Source organism: Cricetulus griseus, chromosome 8 (assembly GCF_003668045.3).
Source record: "Cricetulus griseus strain 17A/GY chromosome 8, alternate assembly CriGri-PICRH-1.0, whole genome shotgun sequence".
In the NCBI taxonomy this organism is placed as follows: Eukaryota; Metazoa; Chordata; class Mammalia; order Rodentia; family Cricetidae; genus Cricetulus; species Cricetulus griseus.
This window is the reverse complement of record NC_048601.1, coordinates 20,423,237-20,449,879: the sequence shown is the minus strand read 5'-3', so window position 1 is coordinate 20,449,879 and position 26,643 is coordinate 20,423,237. Positions and strand designations below refer to the sequence as shown.

At 46.1% G+C, this 26,643-nt stretch overlaps 1 protein-coding gene across 1 annotated transcript in view; it reads left to right on the top strand.

The window, feature by feature from the left end:
- The window catches only part of Ano2 (anoctamin 2), a 258,087-nt gene extending 231,670 nt beyond the window's left edge, over positions 1-26,417 (top strand). The window contains exons 19-23 of the mRNA XM_035448746.1: positions 9,206-9,358; positions 9,701-9,753; positions 11,701-11,882; positions 23,173-23,278; positions 25,561-26,417. Of these exons, the coding sequence (XP_035304637.1) occupies positions 9,206-9,358; positions 9,701-9,753; positions 11,701-11,882; positions 23,173-23,278; positions 25,561-25,833 (767 nt within the window). The 3' untranslated portion in view covers positions 25,834-26,417. The remainder of the gene's footprint in view (positions 1-9,205; positions 9,359-9,700; positions 9,754-11,700; positions 11,883-23,172; positions 23,279-25,560) is intronic.
- The last annotated feature ends 226 nt before the right edge of the window (positions 26,418-26,643 follow it).

The following is a 26,643-nucleotide window of genomic DNA, read 5'->3' as shown; positions in this document are numbered from 1 at the left end:
GGCAGGAAAAAGCTGAACTCTCAGCATTGGGCAGACCTTCTACTTGGTCTTCAGGTCAAATACAGTGATTTCTAGTTGTATGGCACTTTCTGGGGTGGAGGCATCTGCTGTGGGAGCAAGTTATTCCTGCCGGTATTGGCTTGGTTTGTGCGTCAACTTGACACAAGCTAGAGAGTCATCAGAGAGGAAGGAGCCTCAGTTGGGGAAATGCCTCCATGAGTTCCAGCTGTAAGGCATTTTCTCAATTAGAGATCAATGGGGGGAGGGCACAGCCCATTTTGGGTGTTGGCATCCCTGGGCTGCTGGTCCTGAGTTCTGTAAGAAAGCAGGCTGAGCAAACCATGGGCAGCAAGTCAGGAAGCAGCTCCCCTCCATGGCCTCTGCATCAGCTCCTGCTTCCAGATTCCTGTTGCTTGAATTCCTATTCTGACTTCCTCCAGTGATTGACTGTGATCTGGAAGTATAAGTCAAATGAACCCTTTCCTCCCTACCTTGCTGTTTGGTCATGGTGTTTTATCTCAGCAATGGAAGCCCGAACTACGACAGTGCCTAACACTTCCCCGCAGCGCGTGAATGCATCCGCCAGTGCCGGAGCTCTGTGATACCGCGGAGGATGTTTGTGTGTCCCTTGTCCTCAATGCTTTCTCTGAGCTCTTAAAAGGAGAACAGCTATCTGTTTATCTTAGTCTGCTTTGTGTGGCTATAGTAGAATGCCACAGACTGGCTAACTTATAACCAATAAAAAGTTATTTGTGTCATGGTTCTGGAGTCTCAGAAGTCTAAGCAACTCCTGAGATCCTCTTTGCTGTGTGGGTCCCACTTTGGAAGGCAGAAGGTCAAGAGAGCACAGGAGAATATAGAACAAGAGGGGACAAACTTACTTTTATAATAAAATCATCTTCCTAACAATGAAACTTCATCCTATAATGACATTAACACATCCACAACGACAGAGATCTCGTGGTCAAATCGCCTCTCAAAGATCCTAGTCTAACACATGAATTGAGCAGGGAAGGGAATACTTTCAAATCACAGCACAGCGGATCTTTGTTTGCTAGCCATGAGAATGAACTCCACTGGGTGAACTGCTCAATAAATGCTTGTTGAATGAATGACAGCTCAAGGGAGGGAGTGAATGGTGGGTGGTAGATATTGAGAGGTCATACTTTTGTCACACATGCTACTGCTTTTCCCAGCATCAGAGGCCCAGTCTGAGCATGTAGCATGTACACTCTGCTTCCCACTGCCCTTCAAGTCTGAGTCCAACAACAGTCCCAATTCTTTTTTGTTTGTCATCAGACACTCTTAGGAGAAGCCAATGTCTTAGTGAGGGTTTCTATTGCTGTAAAGAGACACCATGACTCTTCTAAAGGAAAAACACTTAATTGGAGTGGCTTACAGTTCCAAAGGTTTAGTCCATTTTTGTCATGGTGGGCTATGGTGGTGTTCAGGCAGATACGATGCTGGAGAAGGAGCTGAGAGTTCTACATCTTACAGGCAACAGGAAATGCACTGAGACACTGGGCATGGCTTGAGCATAATATATCAGACCTCAAAGCCCGCCTCCACAATGACACACTTCCTCCAACAAGACCACACCCACTCCAACAAAGCCATACCTCCTAATAGTGCCACTCCCTTTGAGGGCTATTTTTCTTCAAACAACCACAGGGATGGTGGGGCATAGCTTTAAAATGCCTGCTTATGAAACAGTATTTAAGTAGTGCTGTGGCCTTTTCCAAAGTGTTCAGCAGAAGAAACCACCTCATTCCTGAGAAGATAAACACACCATATATCCTGCTCCCCTGCCTGGCTCACCACTGGGTCACAAAAGGAAGACCCTTAAGGATCAGTTTAATTTCTATCTTCTTAAGAAAAAAATAGAGAGAAAAAAACATACGGTAGAGAGTAACACTAGACAAATGTATCAAGAAATAATGAAATCAAATTCTTTATGCACAGTGCTTCAAATAGCATTTTAGTGTTCTCCTGTGACATCCAAAAACATGAAATATAACATGTATGACTTTCTGAGTTTATTATAATCTAACTCAGTAGTTCTCAACTTGTGGGTCACGACATATCAGATATTTACATTATGATTCATAACAGCAGCAAAATTACAGTTATGAAGTACCAACAAAAATAATTTTATGGCTGGGGGTCACCACAACATGAGGAAGTGTATTAAAGGGTCACAGCATTTGGAAGATTGAGAATCACTGATGTAACTGAGCCACTCCTTTTCCAGCCAAGACACCTAGAAGAGTGCTTCTGTTTCTCAGTGGGACATTGGCAACACAGAAGCCCCAGAATCTCACTCACACCAGAAAATGCAGTTCCCACGTGTTTCTGTATTGGGCCTGCCTGAGAGCCTTTACTCCGTGTTACCCAATTGACAACCAATAGCCCTCACCACTCTCCATTCCCTTTTATTTTTTTTAGTGGATCTTAACTGTTTTAATTAGCAATCAGTTAGACATTGCTTGATAAACTTATCAGCCATAATCGGTCATTTCCCTGTTTTCTTTTATAATCTTATTCTTAGTATCAATACTAATGAGTTTTTATTTTTGTTAATTAAATTGGTTCATTGATAATTTCATGTAGGTATCTAATGCATTCTGATTGTCTCACTCCCTTTCCCTCTCCTTCCCACACACATCCCCCCCACTTGTATCCCTTTGTTTTGTTTTGGGACCTACTGAGTTTGACCAGGGCTGCATGTGTGACCAGGGGTCCCAAACTGTGCACTGGGGCACAGTGGGCTCATCAGTGGGTACATAACCGAAGATAGCGTTTCCCTTTCTCTCAGAATCCATTAGCAATCAGTCATTCAGAATTAACGGGAAAGGTCCAGTAAACTCTCCCATGCATGACTGACTGTTAGCAGGGCCGGTTCTGTTCAAGCCCAGAGCCCATGACTGCTATGACTTCATAATTACTAAAGGCTGTGTCATATCTAGTGGTTGGCATTTCACAGCCTTTCTCTCTATCTTCTGGCTCTTACTCCTTTTATGGCATCTCCTGCTATGTTCCCTGAGCCTTAAAGGGGTGGTATAAATGTCTTTTCTAGGACTGAACCCTCATGTATCACTCATTCTCAGTATCTTGGGCAGCTCTATGTCTGCATTCACCACTGTTCACTACAAAGAGAGGCTTCCCTGACTGGAACCTTGAGTGGTGTTTGTCTGTAGGCACAAGCATTGACATTTAGAAAGCAGTTTACCATCATTTAGCAAAACACCAGGAGGAAGTTATCCACTGGGGACGATGGCTTCCCCAGGCACAGCATTTGGCTGCATTTACAGTACCAGACATGGGTTCCTGATTGTTGAGCCAAGCTCAAATCCAATCAGAAGAGCCGTTGATCATGGTTGTTCAGGTGGGCTTGTCATGCCTGGCAGGTTGGTGTCATAGTTTATAAGGTTCAGAGCTGGGTATGATTATTGATGCCTTTTGTCAGCCCAAAGCATCCTCTGACACACTAAAAGCTTCCAGCAGAGCAGTTCCTAGCTCTGTTCCAGCTTGATTCTTGTCTTTTGCAACCAGTCAGTGGTGTTTTTAGCAGTAAGTTCTTGTGAAGGCTCCAGTTCTCAGTCTGCCTAAATGGGAGGCTCTGCTTTACTAAACTGCAGGGGGAGTGACATTAGAATTGGGACATTCCTCTGACCTTGCCCAAAGTGTCCTGTGCCTGTCACAGGAAGCAATGAGAATCACTGTGTGGCCATTCAGACTTTTCACTTCCGCAAATCCCCTCACTTGGATGCAGAATAATTATTTCAGTTCATATAATTTTGCTTTCTGCCGGGCGTGTGTGTGTGTGTGTGTGTGTGTGTGTGTGTGTGTGTGTGTGTGTGTGTAAGAGAGAGAGGGGGAGAGAGAGAGAGACAAAGAGACAGAGAGACAGAGACAAGGAGAGAGGGAGAGAGTTTCACTTATAAAACAGATAACATTTAAATATCTGTTTATGTGACAAGTACCACAGAGGGCAATACAGATTCAGTAAAGGTCCAATATGGAAATATAGTCTCTGTTCTCAGGGCTTGCCCTCCCCCAAGGTGTAGGTCAAATAAATGGAGTAGTGTGTATAAGACTTGGTGAGAGGAATGAGGAATGCCTGCTACACCTTAGCTGGGGAAGTTGGGGAGTGAGAAAGGAGAGAGTCATGGGGTGGGATGAGGTGGGGGGGAGCCTGAGTTGAGTCTGAACAATGAATAACAATCCACTCAGCAGAACACCGAGGAAATTAGAGTAGTGATGTGCAGAGAGGCCAGTGGTGTGCGGAGAGGCCAGTGGTGTGCAGAGAGGCCAGTGATGGGCAGAGAGGCCAGTGGTGTGCAGAGAGGCCAGTGGTGTGCAGAGAGGCCAGTGGTGTGCAGAGAGGCCAGTGATGGGCAGAGAGGCCAGTGGTGTGTGGAGAGGCCAGTGGTGTGCAGAGAGGCCAGTGGTGTGCAGAGAGGCCAGTGGTGTGCAGAGAGGCTCCAAAGTGCACTGATGGCTTGAAATGGTTGGAAAGCAGGTTGAACTGACCTCAAGCATTCCAACTGCAACCAGCCCTAAGGACAAAGTATGGGCTAGACAGGAAGAAATGAGTAGGTCTGGGTCAGAATGAAATGGGCTTTGAATGCTAGGCCTAGCCAAGGGTCTGGACTTTCTGTGCATGTCTGTGTCTGTGCACACACACTGGAAGGGTCTGGACTTTCTGTGCATGCCTGTGTCTGTGCACACACACTGGAAGGGTCTGGACTTTCTGTGTCTGTGCACACACAATGGAAGTGTCTCAACTTTCTGTGTATATACACCCACAATAGAAGGTTCTGGACTTTATGTGTCTATGCACACACAATGGAAGATTCTGGACTTTATGTCTGTGCACACACAGTGGAAGGGTCTGGGCTTTATGTGTCTGTGCACACACAAATGGAAAGGTGGATGTTTCCACTGAAGACTCTTAAATAAATGAATGAAAATCAGAGTTGTGTTCCACTGTTATCTTTCCACATACCCTTGCAAGTGTGTTCTATTTTCTGTACTACACCATTTATTTTTTCTTTAAGTAGATTGCCCCGGAATGTCCTTGCTGGCTGCTGTGTCATTTAGCATCTTCCACTCTTCCCTGTTATTTTAGCCCAAGCCCAGGTAATCACTCATGATTTTAACTGTCTCTAGCATCAAGCAGTGCAAAGCTGGTGGTTATTTAGGAAGGCTCTTGGCTGCTGGAGTGAGAGCAGAGGAAACGCATGGAGTTTGTGCCTAGACATGTATCCAGGCTTCATGCTTCCAACCAGTGTCTCTGGAGCACTTTACAGTGGGCTTTCGAAAGATTTAGTTGAAAATCAACTTATAGATTCTTCCCTAATTGGCTTGGCCAGGGTTAATCTGTCACTGGCCCAGCCAAGCTGGCTTCTATTATGCAGCCACACTGAGGATTTCCGGTGTTGCTCTTGTCTTAAGGGAGGCTGGCTGTTTTTAGAAACAAATCTTGGTGTTGGTGAAGGCCAGCATCCTTGTATCCTCTGAAGTGAACCCAGCAGGGCTCCCATCAGACTCAGCCCTCCAGACTTTCCCTTGAAAAGAGCAAGTCTTGGATTTGGCATCTGCATGCTAGAGGGTTATGGTTTTTTTTTTTCTCCCCAAGATTAAATAAAGACTTGTTGTTTGTTTCCACCTCTTTGGATGGCCTCTTGGAAATGCTCAAGGGTACCCAGTCCAAGCTGGAAACACCTGTGACATCAGACCATGTGTAGAAAAGGGCTTTCTGTGGCTCTGGATACCCTGGAGTAACTTAGAGAAGGGGCAAAGGTACCCCGTGTGTGTGAGAGAGAGAGAGCATGTGGGGATCTGAAAACCGATTGGGAGAGTCAACTCTCTTCATCCTTCTTGTTTCTGAGACAGAGTCCCTCTTGTTCTGCACTGAGCAACCCAGAGCGCCTGGTCCATGAGCTTCTTTGCAGTTCTGTTTCAGCTTTCCAATTTGCTATTGCAGTGCTGGGATAATCATGCATTCCTCTGCATCCATTTTTTTTTTTAATGTGGGTTTTGAAGGTTGAGTTTGGGCGATCAGGATTGAGTGGCAAGTGCTATTATTACCTAAGGAGCCATCTTTGAAGCCCTAAGATTCTGTATTTGTCATTGACTATCTGAGAGAGTTTGTGAAGACTTGTATTGAAGGGACCAGCTCCCCATTTTGGCAGCCATAACAACTGAACACATGCTTGTTTGATCTTGCCTTAGTCACTAGGAGGTCAGATGCCTGCCTCGTGGCAAGGAACCAAAAGTTAGCTGGTGGCGCTCTGCTTTATGGCTCTGGGTGTGCTTTACGGACAAGTGCACAGCAATGACGTGAAGAGCATAGCAACCACCCTGGGAGAGCCTATGGGCCATAACAACCAGTTGGCCAATTAACACAGGGAAAGCCCTCCAAGCCTGGAGGCACAACAATCCTGAGCCTGTGAGTACCCCTAGACACTCCCCTTACGCTGCCCTATAAAATCTCTATGCAGCCGCTTCAAGCTCTCCATTAGCCCCTCCACCTCCATTAGCCCCTAGCCTTTCCAGGAGCACAACCATGCATCTGAGCCATTAATGACACCTGCTGGTCTCCTAGAGCCCACTGGACATCTAGGATAAGGTGTAAGTCAGAGTTGTACAAGCAAGAGCAGGGGCCACACCTGTGAGCCTGCAAACTTGCCAAATCAGAAGCATTTTGGCTAGGAAGAGTTCCGTGTGTTTTTTCTGGAAGCTTTGCCGGAAGTTGGCTTATGTTCTTTGTGTATGACAGACACTTATTCCCGAGTTTGGGTCCTGTCTTTTCATTCTTTGTAAGACTATCCTGGAATGGTGAAGCATGTCTAAGGGTACCACAATAACAGCATTTACAGCATCTCACCCTAGGGAATTTAAAGCAGCTCCCTTGAGCAGTCGTGTAAACACAAGTAGAGACAAAGGACTGAGTCAGGTTAGGAACACATCTGAACATCAGATCTGGATCTCCTCAGACTCCCGCAGTCTCTAAACTGTGCGTTCCTGTCTGTTTAGCATGTAGCTATACAGTATACATTGCAATCATTTCTGTATGCTGATATGTCTTTCACTAAGAATAACAGTATATACAATGCATAACTCACTTATTACTTACATAAATAACTTACTATTCCTGTCTTGGTATTTGCATATGTATGTGTAGGAAAGGCAGAGATTGGCTTTAGGTATCTCCCTTTATTGTTCTCCACCTTTTTATTTATTATTTATTGAGATATGTTTTTTCCTTGGACCTAGAGCTTGGCATTTAGGCTAGACTGGGTAGCCAGCAAATCCCAGGGGTCCACCTGTCTCCCTTGACCAGCACTGGGATTATAGACATGTGCTACTATACCTGAATTTCATGTAGGTGCTGGGCAGGGTACCTGGGGATGCCATCTCCCCAGCCCCCACTGGTAACACTTATTGAGTAATTATTAGGAATCAGACATTATATGTGTTCTGAGCACTTCATGCACTTTCTGAGATGCCAAGCATGTGAGCATTGTTTTCTAATTCTTAATTTCACTTGCTGTCACTGAGCAAACTGAGCAAACAGTTGGTACCTGCTGCTGTCAGTGTGTGGGGAATCTAACAGTGTGTGGGCTGCTTCTGGGAGCAAATTTGCAAAGAGCTCCCAGAGTAGAAGAAACCTTTGCTTTACAGCAGAGAAAGACACCCGAGGAGGTAGTCCCAGCAGTAACCAGCACTGGCTGCTACAGAGGCCTGAGCACAGAAAGGGGTGTTCAGAGCAGGAGGCACTGGAGTGGTCTGTTCTTGGGGACCCACAGAAATTCACCAGCTGGAGAACAGTTACTGTGCACAGGAGAAAGGAAGTGGGTATGTTATGTGGATAGTCTGAGAGTGACAAGTTTGTCCTGGAGGCAGGAGCAGGGTGTTATGTGGGGGCCTTTTGGAGCTGAGGTTAGAGGGGCAGATTAGAATAGATTGAATCACCCATGTGCCAAAACAAGGAATCTGGATTCTGTTCAGTAAATAAGGGGGTTACATGGAAGGTTTTATGAGTAGCAAGGTGACAGGGTCAGTTTACAAGGTCTGTGTGCTGAAAGCCTGGGCAGATTAGTGACAAGGAAGGTGGTTGGGAGGTTGTGGCAAGGGTCCGGGCAGAGGAAGACACCTTGCAGCTGCAAATGCCTACCGAGTTCCTTTGCTCACTGTTCCCATAGCTTAGAATGCTGTCTGGTTCTTAGTTGCCACATTGCCATTTCCTAGCTGGTGCTAAGGTCATCCACATGGAGACTTTGTTTAGTCCCCGCCCTGAGTAGATGGACTTTAGCTCTTGTCTCCTTCTGTTCCCTGACTCTGGCATATTGTTCTTTCTGTCTTGGAACGCATTTGCAAAAATCCTGTTCAACCTCTTTACATATACTTATCTCTCCCCCTCTAAACCCAGCTCCTCCACAACAGGACCAGGCCTTTGCCTCCCTAAAATACTTGGCATAATGCCCCACATTTTTCCAGCTCTCAATAAATGTGTGATGAATGAATTATTTCCAAATAAAAGCAACAGCTCTATCTATGGGAAAGGAGAACCTAGAGCTGGCCTGCTGAACATCGATAATCCCAGTATTTGGGGCAGGGTAGGTGTGCTGAGGCAGGAGGTTCAAGAGTTCAAGGTCAGCCTGGTCTACATAGTAAGACTCTTGACTCAAAAAATGGAAGGGTCTAACTTTAGGGGTAGTTTTTGAAACTATGTTAAGGACTGACAACCTATAGCTCAAGGGTCAATATCAGCCTACTCTGTAAACTGCTTTTGTAAATAAAGCTTTATTGGGAGCACAGCCATGCCTGGGAGCAATGGCAGAAGTAAGTTGCTGTGACAAGACAAGACAGACCACAGATCCCAATATATTTCCTCTTTAGTCATTTACATTTACCAACCCCTAAGTGAGCCACAAATGATTAGTTTATAGTGGTGAAGGGTTGTGGAAGGGTGTCCTTGTCATGCATCTCTTCCTTCTCTGCCTTCTGTGTCTAATGTAGAGCTTTGACTCAGAGGGCCAGCCCTGGCTCTGGCTGCAGAAGTTGAGAAGGAAGCCTAGAAGTGCAGGCAGGCAGGCAGGAAGGGGAGCCTGACATGGAGGACTAAGGACCACAGAACAGAAATGGACTCCACTCCTGCAGCTCCCTGCTGACGATTCTCCTGCATGCTCTCTCCTAGTCATCCAGTTTGGTTTTGTCACCCTTTTTGTGGCCTCCTTTCCACTGGCACCAGTGTTTGCCCTCCTCAACAATGTCATCGAAGTGCGGCTGGATGCAAAAAAGTTTGTTACAGAGTTGAGACGCCCGGATGCTGTGAGGACCAAAGACATTGGTATGCACCCCTTTAGAGACCTGGCATGCTTCCACCCCAAACCCTGAGGCTCCTCCCACCACCAGCACCTCAGAACTCAGGAGGCTAGCACAGCCCTCCTTCTTTCACCTCTTGAAATTTCTCCTGTTCCCATCTTTGGATGTGGGAAGACCTGTGGAAGTCATATTACGTACCCCCAGTTGTCCCCTAAGCTTAAGCTTTTCTATGCAAGCTCAGTTCTGGGAAGAGGGCAGAAAGTCTCCCCAGGTAACCTGCCTACAGAATGTCATCCTGTTCTGTGGTCCTGTTGTCTCTGAGCCCAGGGCAGGACTAACCAGAGATGGCCACACTTCTGTCTTACAGGAATTTGGTTTGACATTCTCTCTGGAATTGGCAAGTTCTCTGTCATCATCAACGTAAGTGCTTGCATTCAGAATGCCTTAGCTATATGGGCCGTGCTTCTAGAGAGCCCGGCCTTCAAAGCAGGAACCAATCCTGTTACCTCCCAGCTTTTCCTGTCTGGAGCTTTGTTTCAGACAGCCTCCTGTTTCCTGGCACATGCAGGCATTGTAGCTCATGTTGCTGCCCGGCAGTGCAATTTCACTTTTCATTTCATTAAGAGAAAGGCAATTATCCATTTGACTGTATGCCTTGGCCTTATGAGGCAAAAGCAGATTTTTCCTTGGAGCCAAGAAAAATGCAGAAGAAATTGACCTATCTGCCATTTTCTTCCCATTCTGTATCTACCCATTAGTTAAACAGAGCCTGGAATCTTGCCTGGATTTCAATTTCTAGTTATGCTTCCTCTATACCCTCAGTGCAAAGTCTTGATCACCTTCGAGGACTTGGGTACCCTGTAAGTTAATCTAGGATAAGGAATAAAGGGGATCTTATCTGTTGGGACTCTCATTCCTTTGCTTTTATACCCTGGAAGGATGGAGCCAGACAGGGCCTCCCTCTTGGTCTTCCCAATCAGAAGGCACCAGCCAGCTAGGTGTACATTTAGAAAGCCATAGATCATGTTCCCTCAAAGGAGAACACTAATTCTGGCTCTCACCTGGTTCCTTGACACCTGCCCATAAATGATCAAGAGGTGTGAGGAGAGGCAGAGTCAGTCTGATGCAGGTTGAATATTTTGATGTAGGAGGCACCTATTTTCATGCTTAGAAATAATGCACAATTAGAAAGGGGTCAGCTATTACTTGGAGCCATGTCTAATAGGGACCCCCAGTGTTGGTTACTGTCTATCTGTACTGCAGAGTGACAGCGCATTTTGCTTCCCCGGCCTCTCTAAGTCTTGCTGACTCATCAAAACAAGAGGACATAGAAATCACAGCCACCCCCTAGGATCATTCTAGAGATGAAGTAGGATAATGGAGGGACAAACAAGTGCTCAGTAAATCACAGTCGTGACAATTACAAGTGTGTTATTAATTTTCAAATATGGGCACGGCCCACTTACATACGCACATTTAGAAAAAAAATACCGAAACCAGATTTTAAGGGGCTTTAATTGTTGGTGCAGAATATAGTATAAACAGCTGCCAGAAAGATTTAAGGTTCTCTTTGCAGAAAGTAACTCCAAATCCAAACATGCAATCACTCACCTGCATTCAGATTACTCTTGGCCGTTTGTAGAGCACTTAGACATCCCGTATGCTGTGTGGGCTGGGTATGGCCTGCTACCCTTCTGCCTCTCTCCTTTCGTAAGATGACTAAAGGAACAGCTTCTATTGCATGAGGCACTGATGGTGATCTGATTGAGGAAATGGTAGAACTATGTTTCTGGTTCTCTGTACCCCTGGGGCAGATGTACACAGCCTCCAACTCTCTTGCCCCTCGGGGCAGATGTACACAGCCTCCAGTTCTCTGTAACCCTGGGGCAGATGTACACAGCCTCCAATTCTCTGTGCCCTTGGGGCAGATGTACACAGCCTCTAACTCTCTGTGTCCTTGGGGCAGATGTACACAGCCTCCAGCTCTCTGTACCCCTGGGGCAGATGTACACAGCTTCCAGCTCTCTTCCCCAATCCACCAGTGCCCCTCCCATCACAAGGGATTTTCTCAGAGCACCTTGAACTCTGTTTTGGCTCAGCCAGCAGCAGTGTCAGTCCAAGTATCTGAGAGGTGGATTGAAGCTTCCAACACTCACTGTTGTCACTTCCTTTGTCCAGAACTGTGAGCCATATGAACTTAGGGGCAGGCACTTGAGCATACTATAGATAGTTTCCCTGTTGACCCTTGTAGCTCCTCTTGATGGTGTGCCACGAAGTGGACAGTCAGTCCCTCATTCGCATCGCCTCTGTGCCTTCTAGACACCACCCATTCAGACCAGTGATTCTGTCTGTGATTCTGTCCCCTAGGCTTTTGTCATCGCTGTCACCTCCGACTTTATCCCCCGTCTTGTGTACCAGTACTCCTATAGTCACAATGGGACTCTACACGGCTTTGTGAACCACACCCTCTCCTTCTTCAATGTCAGCCAGCTGAAGGAGGGAACACAGCCAGAAAACTCGCAGTTTGACCAGGAGGTTCAGTTTTGCAGGTAAAATAGTGTGGGGGAGGAGGGCGGAGGCAGTAGATCCAAAGGGTTACATAGAGGACCTGGAGGGTGGGGGGCTCATTCTTTTTTCCCTCCATCTCCTATTGGTCCCAGTTGTTATGGATTCACTTAATTGAACCAGCAAATATTAGCAAGTGCCTGTGCTAGATGCTACAACGTAGATCAAGTGCTGTCTAACTTTGAACTTGTTGTCAAGGATAGGAAATAACAAATTCAAACATCATGTAGGCCCATGTGCACAGTGGGTATTCAAAGAATGACGTGGAGATGACAAGGGTCTAGAGTGGAAAAGATAAGCTTCCTGGATGAGCTGCAAGGAGTTGAATATCAGAAAGGGAAAGCGTTCCAGCATGGAGCCCAACAGTAGAGTTTCAGTTAAGGAGGGCATTTGAGAAGAAAGTACTGGAAAACAATATGAGGTGTGTCAGAACTCCCAGGATCATATAAGCCAGGATGCTGAATTCGGACAGCATGAAGAACACACTAGAAGCTGTGAAATCCTCCAGCATCTTCAATATGGCCTTTTAGCCACCAGAGAATCAAATCACACACACAGTGTATGTTTAGGTAATGGGTATTATTTCAGAGAGGTAGATGACCTGGGGTTTGGAGAGACCAGGGAGGCATCTGGGCTGCTGCATCACTGAGATGTGAACTGTGGTGGGCATGGACTAGAGTCACAGAGATGAGTTTTGTTTTTTTTTTTTTCAAGATATGTGGTAGAGTTGGTGATAGACATAGGAGGGAGGCTGAGTCTGGACATGGCTGGGAAACTGTGGCTCTTTTGACATGTCAAGGAAGGTTCTAGGACCTGATTTTATAAGATACAGTGGGATTCTGACTATGGAGAGATTAGAATCTCAGTGCAGCCAAAACAGTAAAAGATCAATATGATATGATCCTGGGAAGATCATATCATTCTAAAGATGTTGCCAGATTTCACAGCTTCTCATGTATTCTTCATGCTATCCAAACCCAGCGTTTGACTATACCACTCCAGGAGTTGTGACACACCTTATATTAGTTGTAATTGCTATCTTCTCAAATGTCCTCCTTAATTACCCCCAACTCCATTGTCAATATAGCTCTACACTAGAGTAATCTCCCTTTCTGCCATCCAACATCTGCATATGCTGAGTCAGACGTCAGTCACGTTACATTTGTCAACGATGTTTGGAAACCCAAGCAGTGGTTTTCACCTGCCTCCCAGATATATCCTAAGGTGGCTGAAAGACACCACTCCAGGAATCCCTGAAGCCAAGGGATGGAATGTGACTTCTCTGGGAAAGCTAACAACAGAGGAGCAGAAGGGAATGCCTTGTTTGACCCTTCTTTATGCTGGTTACAAGACAATCCTAGTCAATCCTTAAAGACCACACCTCAGATATTGAAAACACAGAATAACTTTCAGAATAAGAAACCAGGGGCAGATGCTGTGGAGCTGGCAGGGGTTGCTCAGGCTACCCTCCAGTTGTGTCTTAGGAAAAGCTACCAGTGTCCCCATCAAAGCAGTAGCTTCCTTCTTATTTTTTCTTAAATATATGAGTTAGATAAAACAATGTCTCATTATATTATTTTCATACACACAAACATATACTTTGACCATCCTATCCTCTTACTTCCTTAGTTAGTTCTTCTCCCCCTCCCATTGGTCCCCCTCTTCTAAGTAGTCTCCTTTCTAGTTTCATATCCTTTAAAAAAATTCTAGAATCTGCATGTGAGAAAAACATGTGGTACTTAGCTTGTTGAGACTGACTTGTTTCCTTCAGCCTGATGGTCTCCATTTCTAATCATTTTTTTCTACAAATGGCATGGCTTCAATCTTCTTTATGGTGGAAGCAAATGATCCTTCTCTGTGTGCGTGTGCATGTGCGTGTGCGTGTGCGTGTGCGTGTGCGTGTGTGTGTGTGTGTGTGTGTGTGTGTGTGTGTGTGTGGTGTGAGAGAGAGAGAGTTCACATTTTCTTTATCCATCTACTGATGGACATCTAAGCTGATTCCATTTCTTAGTTATTGTGAATAGAGCGGTGGTAAACATGGATATTCAGGGCTAGACATGGTGGCACATGCCTTTAATCCCAGAAGAGGCAAGTGGATTTCTGGGAATTCAAAGCCATCTTGGTCTACATAATGAGTTTCTGTCTCAAAAACATATGGATACACATCTGTCTCTATGGTGTGCTTACTTAGGTTGCTTTGGAAATGTACACATGGGTGACAAAACTGGATGGCTCAGTAGTTTTATTTTATTTTTTTGAGATACTGCATACTGATTTTCATGGAGACTACACTAATTTGCATTGCCGCCACCAGCATTGTTTGGTTGTTTTGAGGGTGGACATTCTGACTCAGGTGAGAATGTAATCTCAGTGTAGTCAAAGCAGTGAGCATGCACTCATGCTTTCACCTTGGGACTCAAAGTCAGACTCTCCTAAGAGAATTGTTTAAGCTCAGCTCTGCAGTCTGAAACCGTGAGATGAGATGATTGGGTCATCCCAAGCCAGGAAGCTTGATGACCTCTGATTTAAACAGATGGCATCCTCATCCTCAACTCAAGACACTAACTGTAGCCAACCAAGAAAAGATGAAACAACAGAGACCAGGCCCCCAGCAGACAAGTGGACTTACCCATTAGCTTATATGAAAATAGATGTTTCAAGGGGTTTTACAGCTGGGCCTACAAAGTGCCCAACCCTCAGAAGTCCTCTTGAATGTGGATTTATTCTTAGACCAGGCACTGCCCAGGCCACTATTTCTGTCTGGTTTGCTAGACTGTCTGCCCATGGTCCTGGATTTTGGTGTTCTGCTCCAACAGCCAAGTTCTTTAGTGTGGAGGGTCTGTGCCAAAGCTGCAAGACTCTTCTAGTAAGATCTGGGTCTGCTCTAGTGTTGCCTGTGAAGTCACTCAATAGATTTGTACTAAACAAACAGGCCCTGGAAAGTAAGAAGCACAAAGTTATTTTAATAGCTGAAAGTGGTCATGGAAATAATCTTTTTTAATATTCAGTCTATCAAAAAAAGGAAAGAGGAAAAATGGGATCAAAAGAAACTGATAAGACTTGGGAAGCTGGGAAGGCTGGGATTTCTCTAAGATTATAGACTAAAGCTCAAATCGTGTTTCTCCAAGAGTGCAGCTGCCCACTCTTAGCAGTTGGAGCCAAGGCTAACGCCACCTGTCTCTTCGGCAGGTCTAGAAGCACCTGTCTGTCATAGAGCACCATGGGTCTTTCCTCCCCATGCCTCAAGATCACCCAGTAACAGTTATGTTTCCTAAACACATTGACTTTAATGGATCCACATTGGAAGCTAGGGGTAGGTCTCATTTTGAACAAGGCCTAATTCAATTGAACAAATCTAAATCCTGTCTTTCCCAACTCTGCTCTATTCAATGCAACTGTGTTTTCAAGCTCCATGTGATTGGTATCAACTGTCATGACAAATCAGGCAGACTTTCTTCTATTCATTCCATACTGCAAAGGCTCAGGACCCCAAATCATTGTTTGGGCACATGTCAGCACCTGCAGGGGTGAGCTTCCTGCATTTGCCTTAAAGTCTTTGGGTTCCCCAGCCAATTATGTACAAAGCTCTGATAGTTTCTTCATAGTTTCTATACAAGTAGATGAAAGTATGGTGTTACATTACCTGTGCAAAATTATTCTGAGGATGGGGAAATGGTTTAGAGGGTAAAGCTGTTGCCATGCAAGTGTGAGGATCTGAGTTCAAATCCCCGAAACCCACACAAGGCCCGATACAGTACTGCTCATCTGTAATCCCAGTGCTCCTACAGGAAGATGGTAGGCAAAGACCAGAGAATCCCCTGAAGCCTGTGGACTGGCCAGATGGCCAGGTGCTGAACAAAGACTCCATCTCAAAGATGATGGAAGTCAAGGACTGCCAGCACAGGCTGTCCTCTGTACTCCTGTGAACAAATACACATCTGTGCGCACGCGCGCGCGCGCGCGCGCGCGCGCACAGACACACACACACACACACACACACACACACACACACACACACACACACACACACACACAGTGTGGGGGAGATGGAAAGAAAGATTTAGTAAAAGAAGCCTGCTGCCAACAAATGACAGAATTACCAGTAGGGACATGTATAGGAGGTATACTTTAATTCTATGCTTCTGCCAAGAAAACGCATCTGCAGAAACAAATCATCCTAGCATCAATCTGGAATGACCTTTGGAGCAGCTAGTTTCAGTACCAGTGAGGATGGTGGGTCATTGTACAGATGCGTTTGAAACCCTGATGCGGGTTCTGCAGTCCAGAACACCACAGTGCTTCTGTCTCAAGGTCCAGATGGAGCAGGTGAGTCTGTGGACAGGTGATTAAAATGCCACTCTAGAAACGTCCAATGGAGTCACTGCAGGGGCAGCCCTGCATCTCACTCAGAGTTAAACATTTGGGGTAAGCATTCAAAGGGGATGAAACATGAAGGATGAGGAATTCAGTGGCCACAGGAATCATGTATTTTATGTTTTTGATTTGTTTGTTTGTTTACTTGAGGTTGGGTCTTCTCGTGTAGCTCAGGCTGGCCAAATCACTATGTAGCCTAGGCTGGCTTTGAACTCACCTCCCCCCAAAAAGAGAGCATTGGTATTTTAAGTCACAAAATAGGACATAAAGCTAATTATTTTCTGAGTTTTAACTTAGTCAGGAATCTTTCACCTTTGAGTAGTAGATAAGTGCATACAGATATATTTAATAGTGAAATTGTGAAATCCTATGTGAAGCACCACAGCCTCAGAATAGCTGTTCTGTGTAGAAGTTTATTGAGATGCACAGACTTTATGTGTGGTTAATTTTGTTGCACGATGCTATTTACTTGTAAGTCCTTTATAATGAAGTGCTAATACATTTTAAGAAAAAAACTTAAAGTTTGAATTGCAGGCATGGGCTACTGTATCTGGCTTACAAATAGTTTTGTTGGAATGTCACATTCATGTGGCAAAGCCAGTCTGGCCAGCGAACAGGATGAGGGCCACAAGAGTGGAGGGTGGACTGCCAATAGGATGTTGGGTGGTGAAGAGGTGCATGAAGAAGACTGTGTCCAAGACAGAGGCTAGAATGAGAAGGACAAGTAGAGCTCAGATTCAGAACTTACTGGTCACAGGGATGTGTGTGGAGTCTTCAGGGTGTTGTCTCTCTGTGGATAGTTAAGGTGACTGGGTTATGGTGAAGAGATGAGATGCTTACTCAAATGTAAGCGGATGTCTAGGAAACAGGTCAGCATGTATATAGTATGTCAAACATATTAAGAATTGTTGATGGAAATATCTATATAATGTAGGCCTGAGAGAGAGAGAGAGAGAGAGAGAGAGAGACAGAGAGACAGAGAGAGACACACACACACACAGAGAGAGAGAGACAGAGAGAGAGAGAGAGAGAGGGGAGAGAGGAGAGAGAATATGAACATGGCAGATGGAGTGAGATAAATACTGTGAGGGTCAGATGCAAGTGACTAGCCCTAGAGCCCAGCTTTGTGATTGCTTCTGCATCAGGAAATGAAGTTTACATTGATTTTCTGGCAAATAGCCTTGGGAACTTGATGGTCTTTCTTATTCCCAGCCATCAACAATCTCTGAAATATGGTCACATAAAACTGAGGTCTTGGTCTCTGACCTAAGTTTATCAGGGATAGTGGTCTTAAAAATTGTACTAGACATTAAGACATGTCTTTGACTGCCCATCTGCAACTTTGAGAGGCAAACCCAACATTTCTGGAGACATTCTGGCTTCGGCTATTGAACTGCTCCAGCAGGGCTGCTTCTCAAGCAGTCCCAAGATGTCAGGCATCAGACATGATTAGTGACTATTTGACAAGGTCAAGTAGCCACCATGCCCTGGGGTCTGAATAGTACCTCAGTTCCTGGCTCAGCAGGAAGGAAGTAGGGAGTTCACGGGGCAAGAACACACATGGGCACCATCACCCCAGCTGGACTGCTTGGAGGTGTTGAAGATGCAGAAGCAGGCACCCTCAGTTGGCTCCTGCTAGGTTCTGCTGGGCATAAGCACTTCCATATTCCCAAGATCCTGTGAAAAGCCTTTGAAGAGGTGCTTTTCCTTCCAGCCTGTGGCTGCTTCACATCTGTCTCATGGTGACACCAGAGGTAGTCGGCTTTCCCAGGTGTCGGCTGGCTTCCTGATCTTTACCAACTGTTGGATTGACACGGTTCTCATTAGCTCCTAATTGCCTCTACTGTTCTCTGCTAAAAGCTGGTTTCAGGCGGCATTTTTAAGGCAGCTCAGATGGTCTGAAAGTATCATGCATAACTGTTTCAGTATTAATATGAAATTTAATTCTAGTGGGGCTATTTAAAAACATTTCACACCACTCTTTGGAGTCAAGAGAGGCATACACTAACTGATTCATTATGGAGCTAACACTTCATCTAAGAACAAGTTTTTTTGATGGCAGCTGACCAGCCCCTTGGTGTTGCTTTGGCTGCCTCTTCCCTGTTAGCAATTCTGTGTTTTCATGGTTGTGGCAGATCTCACAGTCACTGGTTACCCTCTAGATGAGGATGGGATGAGGATGTAACCTCTGAGTGGGAGTCTCTCTTTCCTCTCCATCTATGCATTTGATATGGTTTGAATGTGGGATGTGCCCCCATGGATGTGCTTGAATATTTGGTACCTGGCCGCCAGTGCTGATCTGGAAGGTTCTGAAACTCCTGAGAGGTGGGTGGGGTGTTCTCTGGTGGAAGTAAATCAGCTTTGAGGTTGACAGCCCTGCCCTACTTCCTGCCAGGCTCTATGTACTGATGGGATGAGGCATGAACAAGTTCCTACAGTCATCCTTCCCACCACAGTGGACTGTCTTCTCTCACACTGTGAACCACAGTGGACCCTCCTTTTTTCAAGTGGCTTCCATCAGGTAGTCCATCCCAGTGGTGAGAAAGCAAAATAACAGAGCCTTGGTTTCTATGTTTGTAAAAAGAAGGGCTTTTCAAAAAAAAAATCTAACGGTTCATGTAATATAAGAATATAGTCCTATAAAAATTACAAACCCTACAGGTCACTGCTCCATCTCTGTCCTGCCTGCACCTGAACCCCTGTGCAAACCCAGACCTCCTCCAGCCTTTCCCCCCACCTTTCTATTTCTCCAACATAGTTGGGATTACAGAACCTTGAAGTTACAGTTTCATAGGTTTGTTTTATAACAATGAAACATAATTTGAGTTAAAGGGAAACTTATTTCTTTAGGTAATGTTCAAATTTAACTCCATCCATGTGATTTTTTTCACACAATAGTACTAATATAATTTTAAAACTAAAATAAAAAGTTGACTTTAAAAAAATCAGTTTCACTTGTTATATGGAAGTCTGTCCCGATTAACACTATAATTTTGCTCTTGAAATTTCAGTATAAAATCATTGGAGTCAACTGAGTGTTGCTCGTAATTACATCTTTTTAAAATATTGCACCTCTATGGCAGGGTTATAAATCAGTGGAATTGATGGAATTGTCTGGAGTGCACTGAGACCTTGGATACCATCCCTATCCCTGCAGAGAACTTGGTGAACTTTTCTTATGAAAATATTTCTGTGTGCACATATCTGTGTATGAAAGGAAAAAAAAAAACCTCTCTTCACATCTCCACCCTAGACTTTATCTCCCAGGAGACACCTCTGTGTCCTTTTTTTTTTTTTCAGAAGCTTCTAGAAATCATATTTACCTACATTGTCTTATTCAGTTCTCGCTGTGTCTTCCTTTAACGTTGAGTATACATGCACACCTGTAGACATATTTTTCATTCTTGGGCCTGGAGAGCAAGTGTGCCCCTTCTGTGTCCTCAGCCCTGTGGTTCACACTACCTTGGTTCCTTTTTCTGAATTGGAGTACTGAGTTCAGAGATACAATGCACCTGACTCACTCAGTGCTGAGCACTGGATTTTAAAAAACAAAATGGGCACCACAGATTGCTACCACAACAGTGGGAACAATGAGGCCCATTAGCCACCTGCCTTTTGAAGATTCTTCTATTCTTAAAGCATATTGTCTCTTTGTTTAGCGAGTGTCTTCTAGTTACTTAGAGAAAACATTTGATAAGCCTGACTGCTTAGGATCAAATTTCAAACAAGAAAATTATGTAACCCGAACTTACATTGGCATGTAAACAACCAATTACGTATCCAGTGGCACAAGCTTACTGGAATCTGTGCTCTTCAGATGATGAATCACGGTTCATTAGCAGATTGTGAAATCTCTTCAGTGGGTCGCAAACAGGCTTTGGAGGAATGGGACAGAATAGGAAGGAATGGATGGATGAACGGATGAGGATATGCTAGGTAGGCTAAAGCAATCTATCAATTCACTGCAGACAGTAAAGTTCACATTTGGTGTCACCTTCCCCTCGATAGTGTATGTCCACTCATTAATGTTAAACAAGAGGGGTTTTGTTGTTGTTGTTTTCTACAGGTCAGAAAGCTACTTTAGAAAGAGCAATGTGAACAGACGCCAAGCGTGTGAAACAGTGGCACTTCCTTGCCACTGTTTCCTGTGCTGTGGCTTCAGTACCAAACAACAGAGACACCCTTTGCTCGTCAGCACAGCGCTGTCTTCAGGGCAATCTTTCTGGACAGATCTCTGTGCAGGACCCACCATTCCCACCACCCCTCATCCTCCATCATATGAATGTGCCTGTTAGATTCAAAACATGTTTTGGACACCAGGGGAGGGCAAAGCGACAGTCCTAAAAGATGTGCTAAGTTAGTAGCAGAGTTGGAAGCCGAATTTGATTATTTATGGATTCTTTTTAGACGGGAAGGGGAGGAGTATGCAGTGGCTCTCATACCAAGCTCAGTGAGCAGCTGTTCCCTCACAGCCGGAGCTAGGAAATGGGAGAAATGGACTTCCATTGCAGCCGGGAGGGACTGGGTTGTGCCTGGGGAGGGATGTCCCCCACGGCAAGCCCTGGCAGGGGTGGAACCCCTCCTCTAGAAGACTGGAAAGGAGCAGCCCCTGATCTGCGTACAGAAGAAGACTGGGCAAGTCTAGAAAGGTTTTTCTCAGCTCCCAAGACATCTCATTCACTTGGGACCCATGCTTTCACTCCCCTCTCTCTGTCTCCTTCCCTCTCCCTCCTTCCCCTCCCCATTCCTGTTGTCTCTCTCCCTTTCCCTAATAGCAAGCATTCTGTGTAGCTTTCCATGCTCCCGTCCTCAGCCAGGGATGATCTGAATACCTTGTTCTGCTGGGCTGCAGTTAGCTTTGCTTTACAGCCAGATGTCAACTCAAGCTTGCGACAGCTGCGATCAGCTGTTGGAAGTGGGGGAGCCAGGCAGTGAGGATTCTGGCCAAGGCCTAGTGGAAAGACCAGTGTCTGCCATGCAGCTTGTCTCCTTCTGTTGCTGCCTCCGTTGCTCTGGTCTTTTCTTTGTGCATATATTGCTTTTCCTCTGCCTCAAATGTTCTAGCCTCGCCTTGGAAACTAGAAGCCATTGTACTTAACTGTGGACCTCTTACAGCATTGGTTCCTTCATGCCCAGGGAAGGGAACCAGAGAACTTCCACTTATGAACCCACCTCTAACTTCACCTGCAGATGAAGTGCTCTGTGGTAATAGGGACAAGCCTGGATCCAGCCAGACTTAGAAACTCACCTTGCCACTATCTCTTCCTGCTTTTAAATCTCTGACCACATCCTTGAATTCTGAGCCCACCAGGTTCCTGCCATGCTATGTGGGATACCTGCATGAGTTTCCTGGGAGGATTACAAGTCAAAACATGCAGGAAAGTGCTTTCTCTTACTCATGGCTGGATGCATGCTATGTGCCCTATGTATGATGTCTCTCCCTGGGTAAGGTCTCTACTCTGCTTCCTCAGAAGTCACAGACACTACTGGGTGGCCTGATGCCATCCCAACTCTTCCTCTGCCATAGGGGTTGTCATCCTTCCATTGAAAAGGCTTGTTGAATTTCACAATGAAAATGGGTGTGTGAATGTCATTGGGCTGATACCAAGCTTTGACATTTTTTCCAGGGTTGGCAAATGAGATATCTATAGCATCCTTCATTACAAAATAGGGGTGAAAAGGCCGAGACAGGAAACAAAACATGGGGTTTCTGTGTGGGCCTGAGGAGGCAGATGCTCATGTTAGGCATTGATGTCTGATAAAGCACATGGATAGACCATGAAAATAATTGACGAGAAAGAGTGTTGGCCAAGCTTCGTTATTTATAACCCTCCCCCAATTCATGCAACCTCCTTCTTGGGCTGGGTCAGCTTTCTTTTGGCTTCAGTGGTACAGCTGGGAAGCAAGATTACCTCCAAAGCTGCTGGCTAAAGACCCCGGGGTGACCCACTGGTGGTCATATCTACATGGGATGAAGAGACTGATCATAGCACCGGATGAGGCATCTGGAAGCCCCTATCAGAATAATGGGAAGATACGATGGCTACACAGACCTAGGTCACTCTCATTATCTGTGGGCTCCTCTGGAAACTACATCCTGACACCAAAGGAAGCTTTAGAAGGTGACTGGGAGAGAGAAATGGAATAATGCAACCCCAGGCTGACTTTTTGTGGACTTGGATTCTCTTATCCCACAGACAATTGTTAGTTGGGCTATGGATTTCCCCCCTGTCTCCTATTTCCCAACTTCCACAGCCAAGAGCTCATCCGTTGTTCAAATCTTGAGATTTCACCCATAAACATATCTCCTTGCCTTTGGTCTATACTATTTATTTATATTTTCATTTTAACTATTTATTTAGTGCATTTATGTTCATGCGGTTCACAGCTGTGTGTGTAGGGTGTGTGTGTGTGTATGTGTGTGTGTGTGTGTGTGTTTATGTGTGTGCATGTGTGTGCATGTGTGTGTGTATGTGTATGTGTGCGTATATGTGTGTGTGTGTGTGTGTGTGTGTGTGTGTGTGTGTGTGTGTCTGTGTCTGTGTCTGTGTCTGTGTGTCTGTGTGCAGATGCATGTGTGTGTGGCTGCACATTATACACATGATATGGATGGCAGAGGTCAGCCTCAGGTTGGTCCTCAGGAGCCATCCATCTTTAAAGATAGAGTCTTTCATTGGGTCCTGAAACTCTCCAAGTAGGCTAGGCTGGTTGACAAGTCCCAGGAATCTGCCTGTCTGTCCCTCCTCAGTTCTGGGATGACAATCACATGCCACCACCCCCACCTTTCTCGGGCCAAACTCAGGCCTACATGCTTTTGCAGCAAGAACTTCACCAGCTGAGCCGTCTGCCCCGACCTCTCAGTCCCCACCCATTCTGAGCATTCCATCTTTCTTTGCGCAGGTTCAAGGATTACCGAGAGCCACCCTGGGCACCAAACCCATATGAGTTTTCCAAGCAGTACTGGTCTGTTCTGTCTGCCCGTCTGGCCTTCGTGATCATCTTCCAGGTGAGTTGTTCAGGTGACGGTTAGACAGGATGCAGGATGCCTGGGGAAGACTGCGAAAGTGTTCTGCCTGCCCTTCGTAGCCATATGCTTATGGTGCAGTCATCTTTTTACATGGGCTCGAGTGTTAATACCTCTCTGGGATACCAAAACCTAAGGGTGCTAAAGTCCTTTGTAACAAACGACATCACATTTGCGTGTAACCCACCAGTACCCTCTGGATCATTGCTAGATGACACGATAACTAATGCGATGCAAACTCCACATGAACGTGTTGAACTGTCTTGTCTAAGAAACACTGAGCAGCACAAGCCTGCACATGTCCCCGCCGGTGTGATTTTGTTTTCTGTTATTTTTGATTCACGGTTGGTTGAATCTGAGTGTGGAGGGCAAGGGATAGAGGCCCATTTGTGTGCTGCAACATAGGGGAGTTCACATGTGGCAGGCAGCAATAAATGTAAAGCAGGAGGAGTCCCCAGAGAGAGCTTCTTTGAATGGGTGGACTTGGCCAAAAGATAAATAAGACCGGGAGCAGAGTTATCAGGCAGATGTAGAGTAAGTTGCAGAGTGGCGATACTTAAACTGGAGAAGAAAAGAAAATGAGGAGCTATTGAAACCAGAGTCTCAGCCCCAGGACAGACAAACAGCACATCCCTTCTGTCAGCCTGAGAAAGGGCTCAAGTTCGGCAACTTTCTTTCTGAGCTCTTGGGTCTCTCCTTTGTTAGCATTGTTTACCATGGAGACATCTGGTTGGAGGGGCTGGCAGAGTCATCTAGCCAACCCTGGAATGAATAGCAAACTTGAGCTCATGATTCCTATCTTTGACAATAGCAACAGCTCCAATTGCGTGGTCCCTGAGCTTCTTTGGGCTCCAGGGCTCCGAGTTCCCACTCAGGGTCCTGTTGATCTTTGAGCAGGGGCCAGAGCACAAAGCCAATCCTTTTCTCTTCAGCTCCCTTGGCTTTTGTATTCCCTGAAGGCAGGTCTCTGGGGGGCTCTAGGGTGTCCTGCCCCTCAGACTCCAGTCCAGGATGTAGAGAAGCCCACCAGCTAGTCTTTCACCCAAAGAAGACGCTATTCTTCCTCTGTAGAGATGGGGTGATATGCTTGCAAACTTGCCTAGACAACCCCTGCTGCCCCCTTCACCTACTCCATCTCCTGACTTACCCATATGTCACATGTCACAGGCCTCTCACGTCGTTGGCAGTGGGTAGAGGAAGAGTCTAAATAACTGGGAGCCTCTGGAAGCAGTTGTTCCCAAGGTCTTTCCTTGAGCTCCCAGGACCATGATGTAGAGTTCCAGGGTTGTGACTGTCTTGGTTCCCCAAAGGGGAATGAGGAGACACCCAAGTATGTATTCTGCAGACAGAAAATGATCACAAGTTGAGGGATGTGTTGGGTGAATGTGTGGGGAGCATAGACTTGAGAAATGAGCAGCAATCAGAACATGCGGGCTTGTATTGGTCCATGCCAGGCACCATAGCCTGATATTCATTCACTCAGAGAGCAAATGCTCCCAGGAAAGGCTTTCCTAGCCCACCTGTATATCCCAGGGGTGTGGCGCAGCAGGGGACTGCATGCAAGTGTATACAAAAGCCTGGCATCGACCAAAGAGAATTGCCAGCAGAGAGTCCCTGATAGTGCCAGAATGAGGAGACTATGAGACGTTGGTGGGCTGGGCTAAAGCCATATCAGTGAAAACAACTAAGGTCCCTAATATTGAAGACAGAGAGACAGCTGGGGAGATGATTGGGGGCAACTGCCACAGTGGCAGCCCTACAGAGGCCACTGTGCTCTGTGGTCACTTCTCTGGAGGCTCCAGTAGAAAGCTTTGTGGTCACTTCCTTGGAGACCCCAGTCTAGAGCAAGCCTGGAAGTGTTAGGACAAAGGGCATGACAAGACACTCTGTGGATGGTGTAACGGTGCACTCTGGGTCCTCCTGAAAGGAAGGCCCACTGGCTAGCTGTTACTTACCATGTCTTGTCATTGCCAGTATTTGACATGTATTATTAACTCATCCCTACTCAAAGCTGCTCCAGGGGTAGGTTGAATTTTACTAATGGGGCACCATTATCAGTAAGGACATCAAAGGACGCAGGCTCACCGGTAAAGAATGCCTAGCATTCTGCTCGGTTTCTTCCCTTCTCACCACGTCTTCAGCACCAGGATGGTCACTCTGAAGGGGAGAGGGTGGACAGTGGTGAGCTAGTGTCCACCTGTGACCTCATGTATCACACCACCCAGCCAAGCCTCACCATTCATATCTCTTCCTTGATTCGGCAGAACCTGGTGATGTTCCTGAGTGTCCTCGTGGACTGGATGATTCCTGACATCCCCACGGACATCAGCGACCAGATCAAGAAAGAGAAGAGCTTGTTGGTGGACTTCTTCCTGAAGGAGGAGCATGAGAAGGTCAAGCTGGCCGATGAGCCCACCCAGAGGAGCCAGGGTGGTGGGGATCGGAGCAGGAGGAGCCGTGCAGCCAGCTCTGCACCTTCAGGCCGTAGCCAGCCAGGCAGCATAGCATCCTCAGGGTCCCAGCACACCAACGTGTGAGCCCTCAGTTGGCAGCGGAAGAGGCATGCAACGCGCATGCGCACGCCACGTGTTCCCGTAGCACAATGGCTCCTCTTCTGCTGGGAACTGGCTTGTGGGTGTCTCCAAGAGAGAGAGAGAAACAGAAAGGAAAATGAAAGTGAAAGCCTGCAGGAGGGAAGGGAACAGTACTGCTTCTCAGAAACTGGAAGTTTACTTCTCTTTTAGGTCCTCTTTTGAGCTGTGTCCTTGCGGGGAGTTGGTACCCCATTGGGGCTTCTCAACCCTAGGATACCCTGGGGTCCCTTCTTGTACGTCACCATCATTTTAGGTGGAAGAAGTCCAGTCATGGCCCCATCCGTTCTAGCGCCCACTATCACTGTCACTACCCACTTCCTAAAATAACCTCTTGGAGACACTTGTGACTGGGACCACTACAAGGCTGAGCAATTGCAAATTCAGTTACAGGACTGATTTCTCTGGCCACTGGACCTGATGGTAGGGACAAAGGTCCTCTCTGGGCTCATCTGAAGTTCATGTGACAACTATGCTTGGATGCAATGCAACTAACCACCTTTTATGGAAGTTCAAATTTAAAATAAAATCAATGGAAAAATTCTTTTTTTTTTAAATGCATCTCTTGTCTTTGATGTCTTGTTTCTCTCTTCTCCCCTCCTCCCTCCCTCCCTCCCTCCCTCCCTCCCTCCCTCCCTTCCTCTCCCTCCCTCTCCCTCTTCTCTCTCCTTGTCTTTCTTTTCTCTTCTGCTTTTCTCTCTCTCTCTCTCTCTCTCTCTCTCTCTCTCTCTCTCTCTCTCTCTCTCTCTCTCTCTC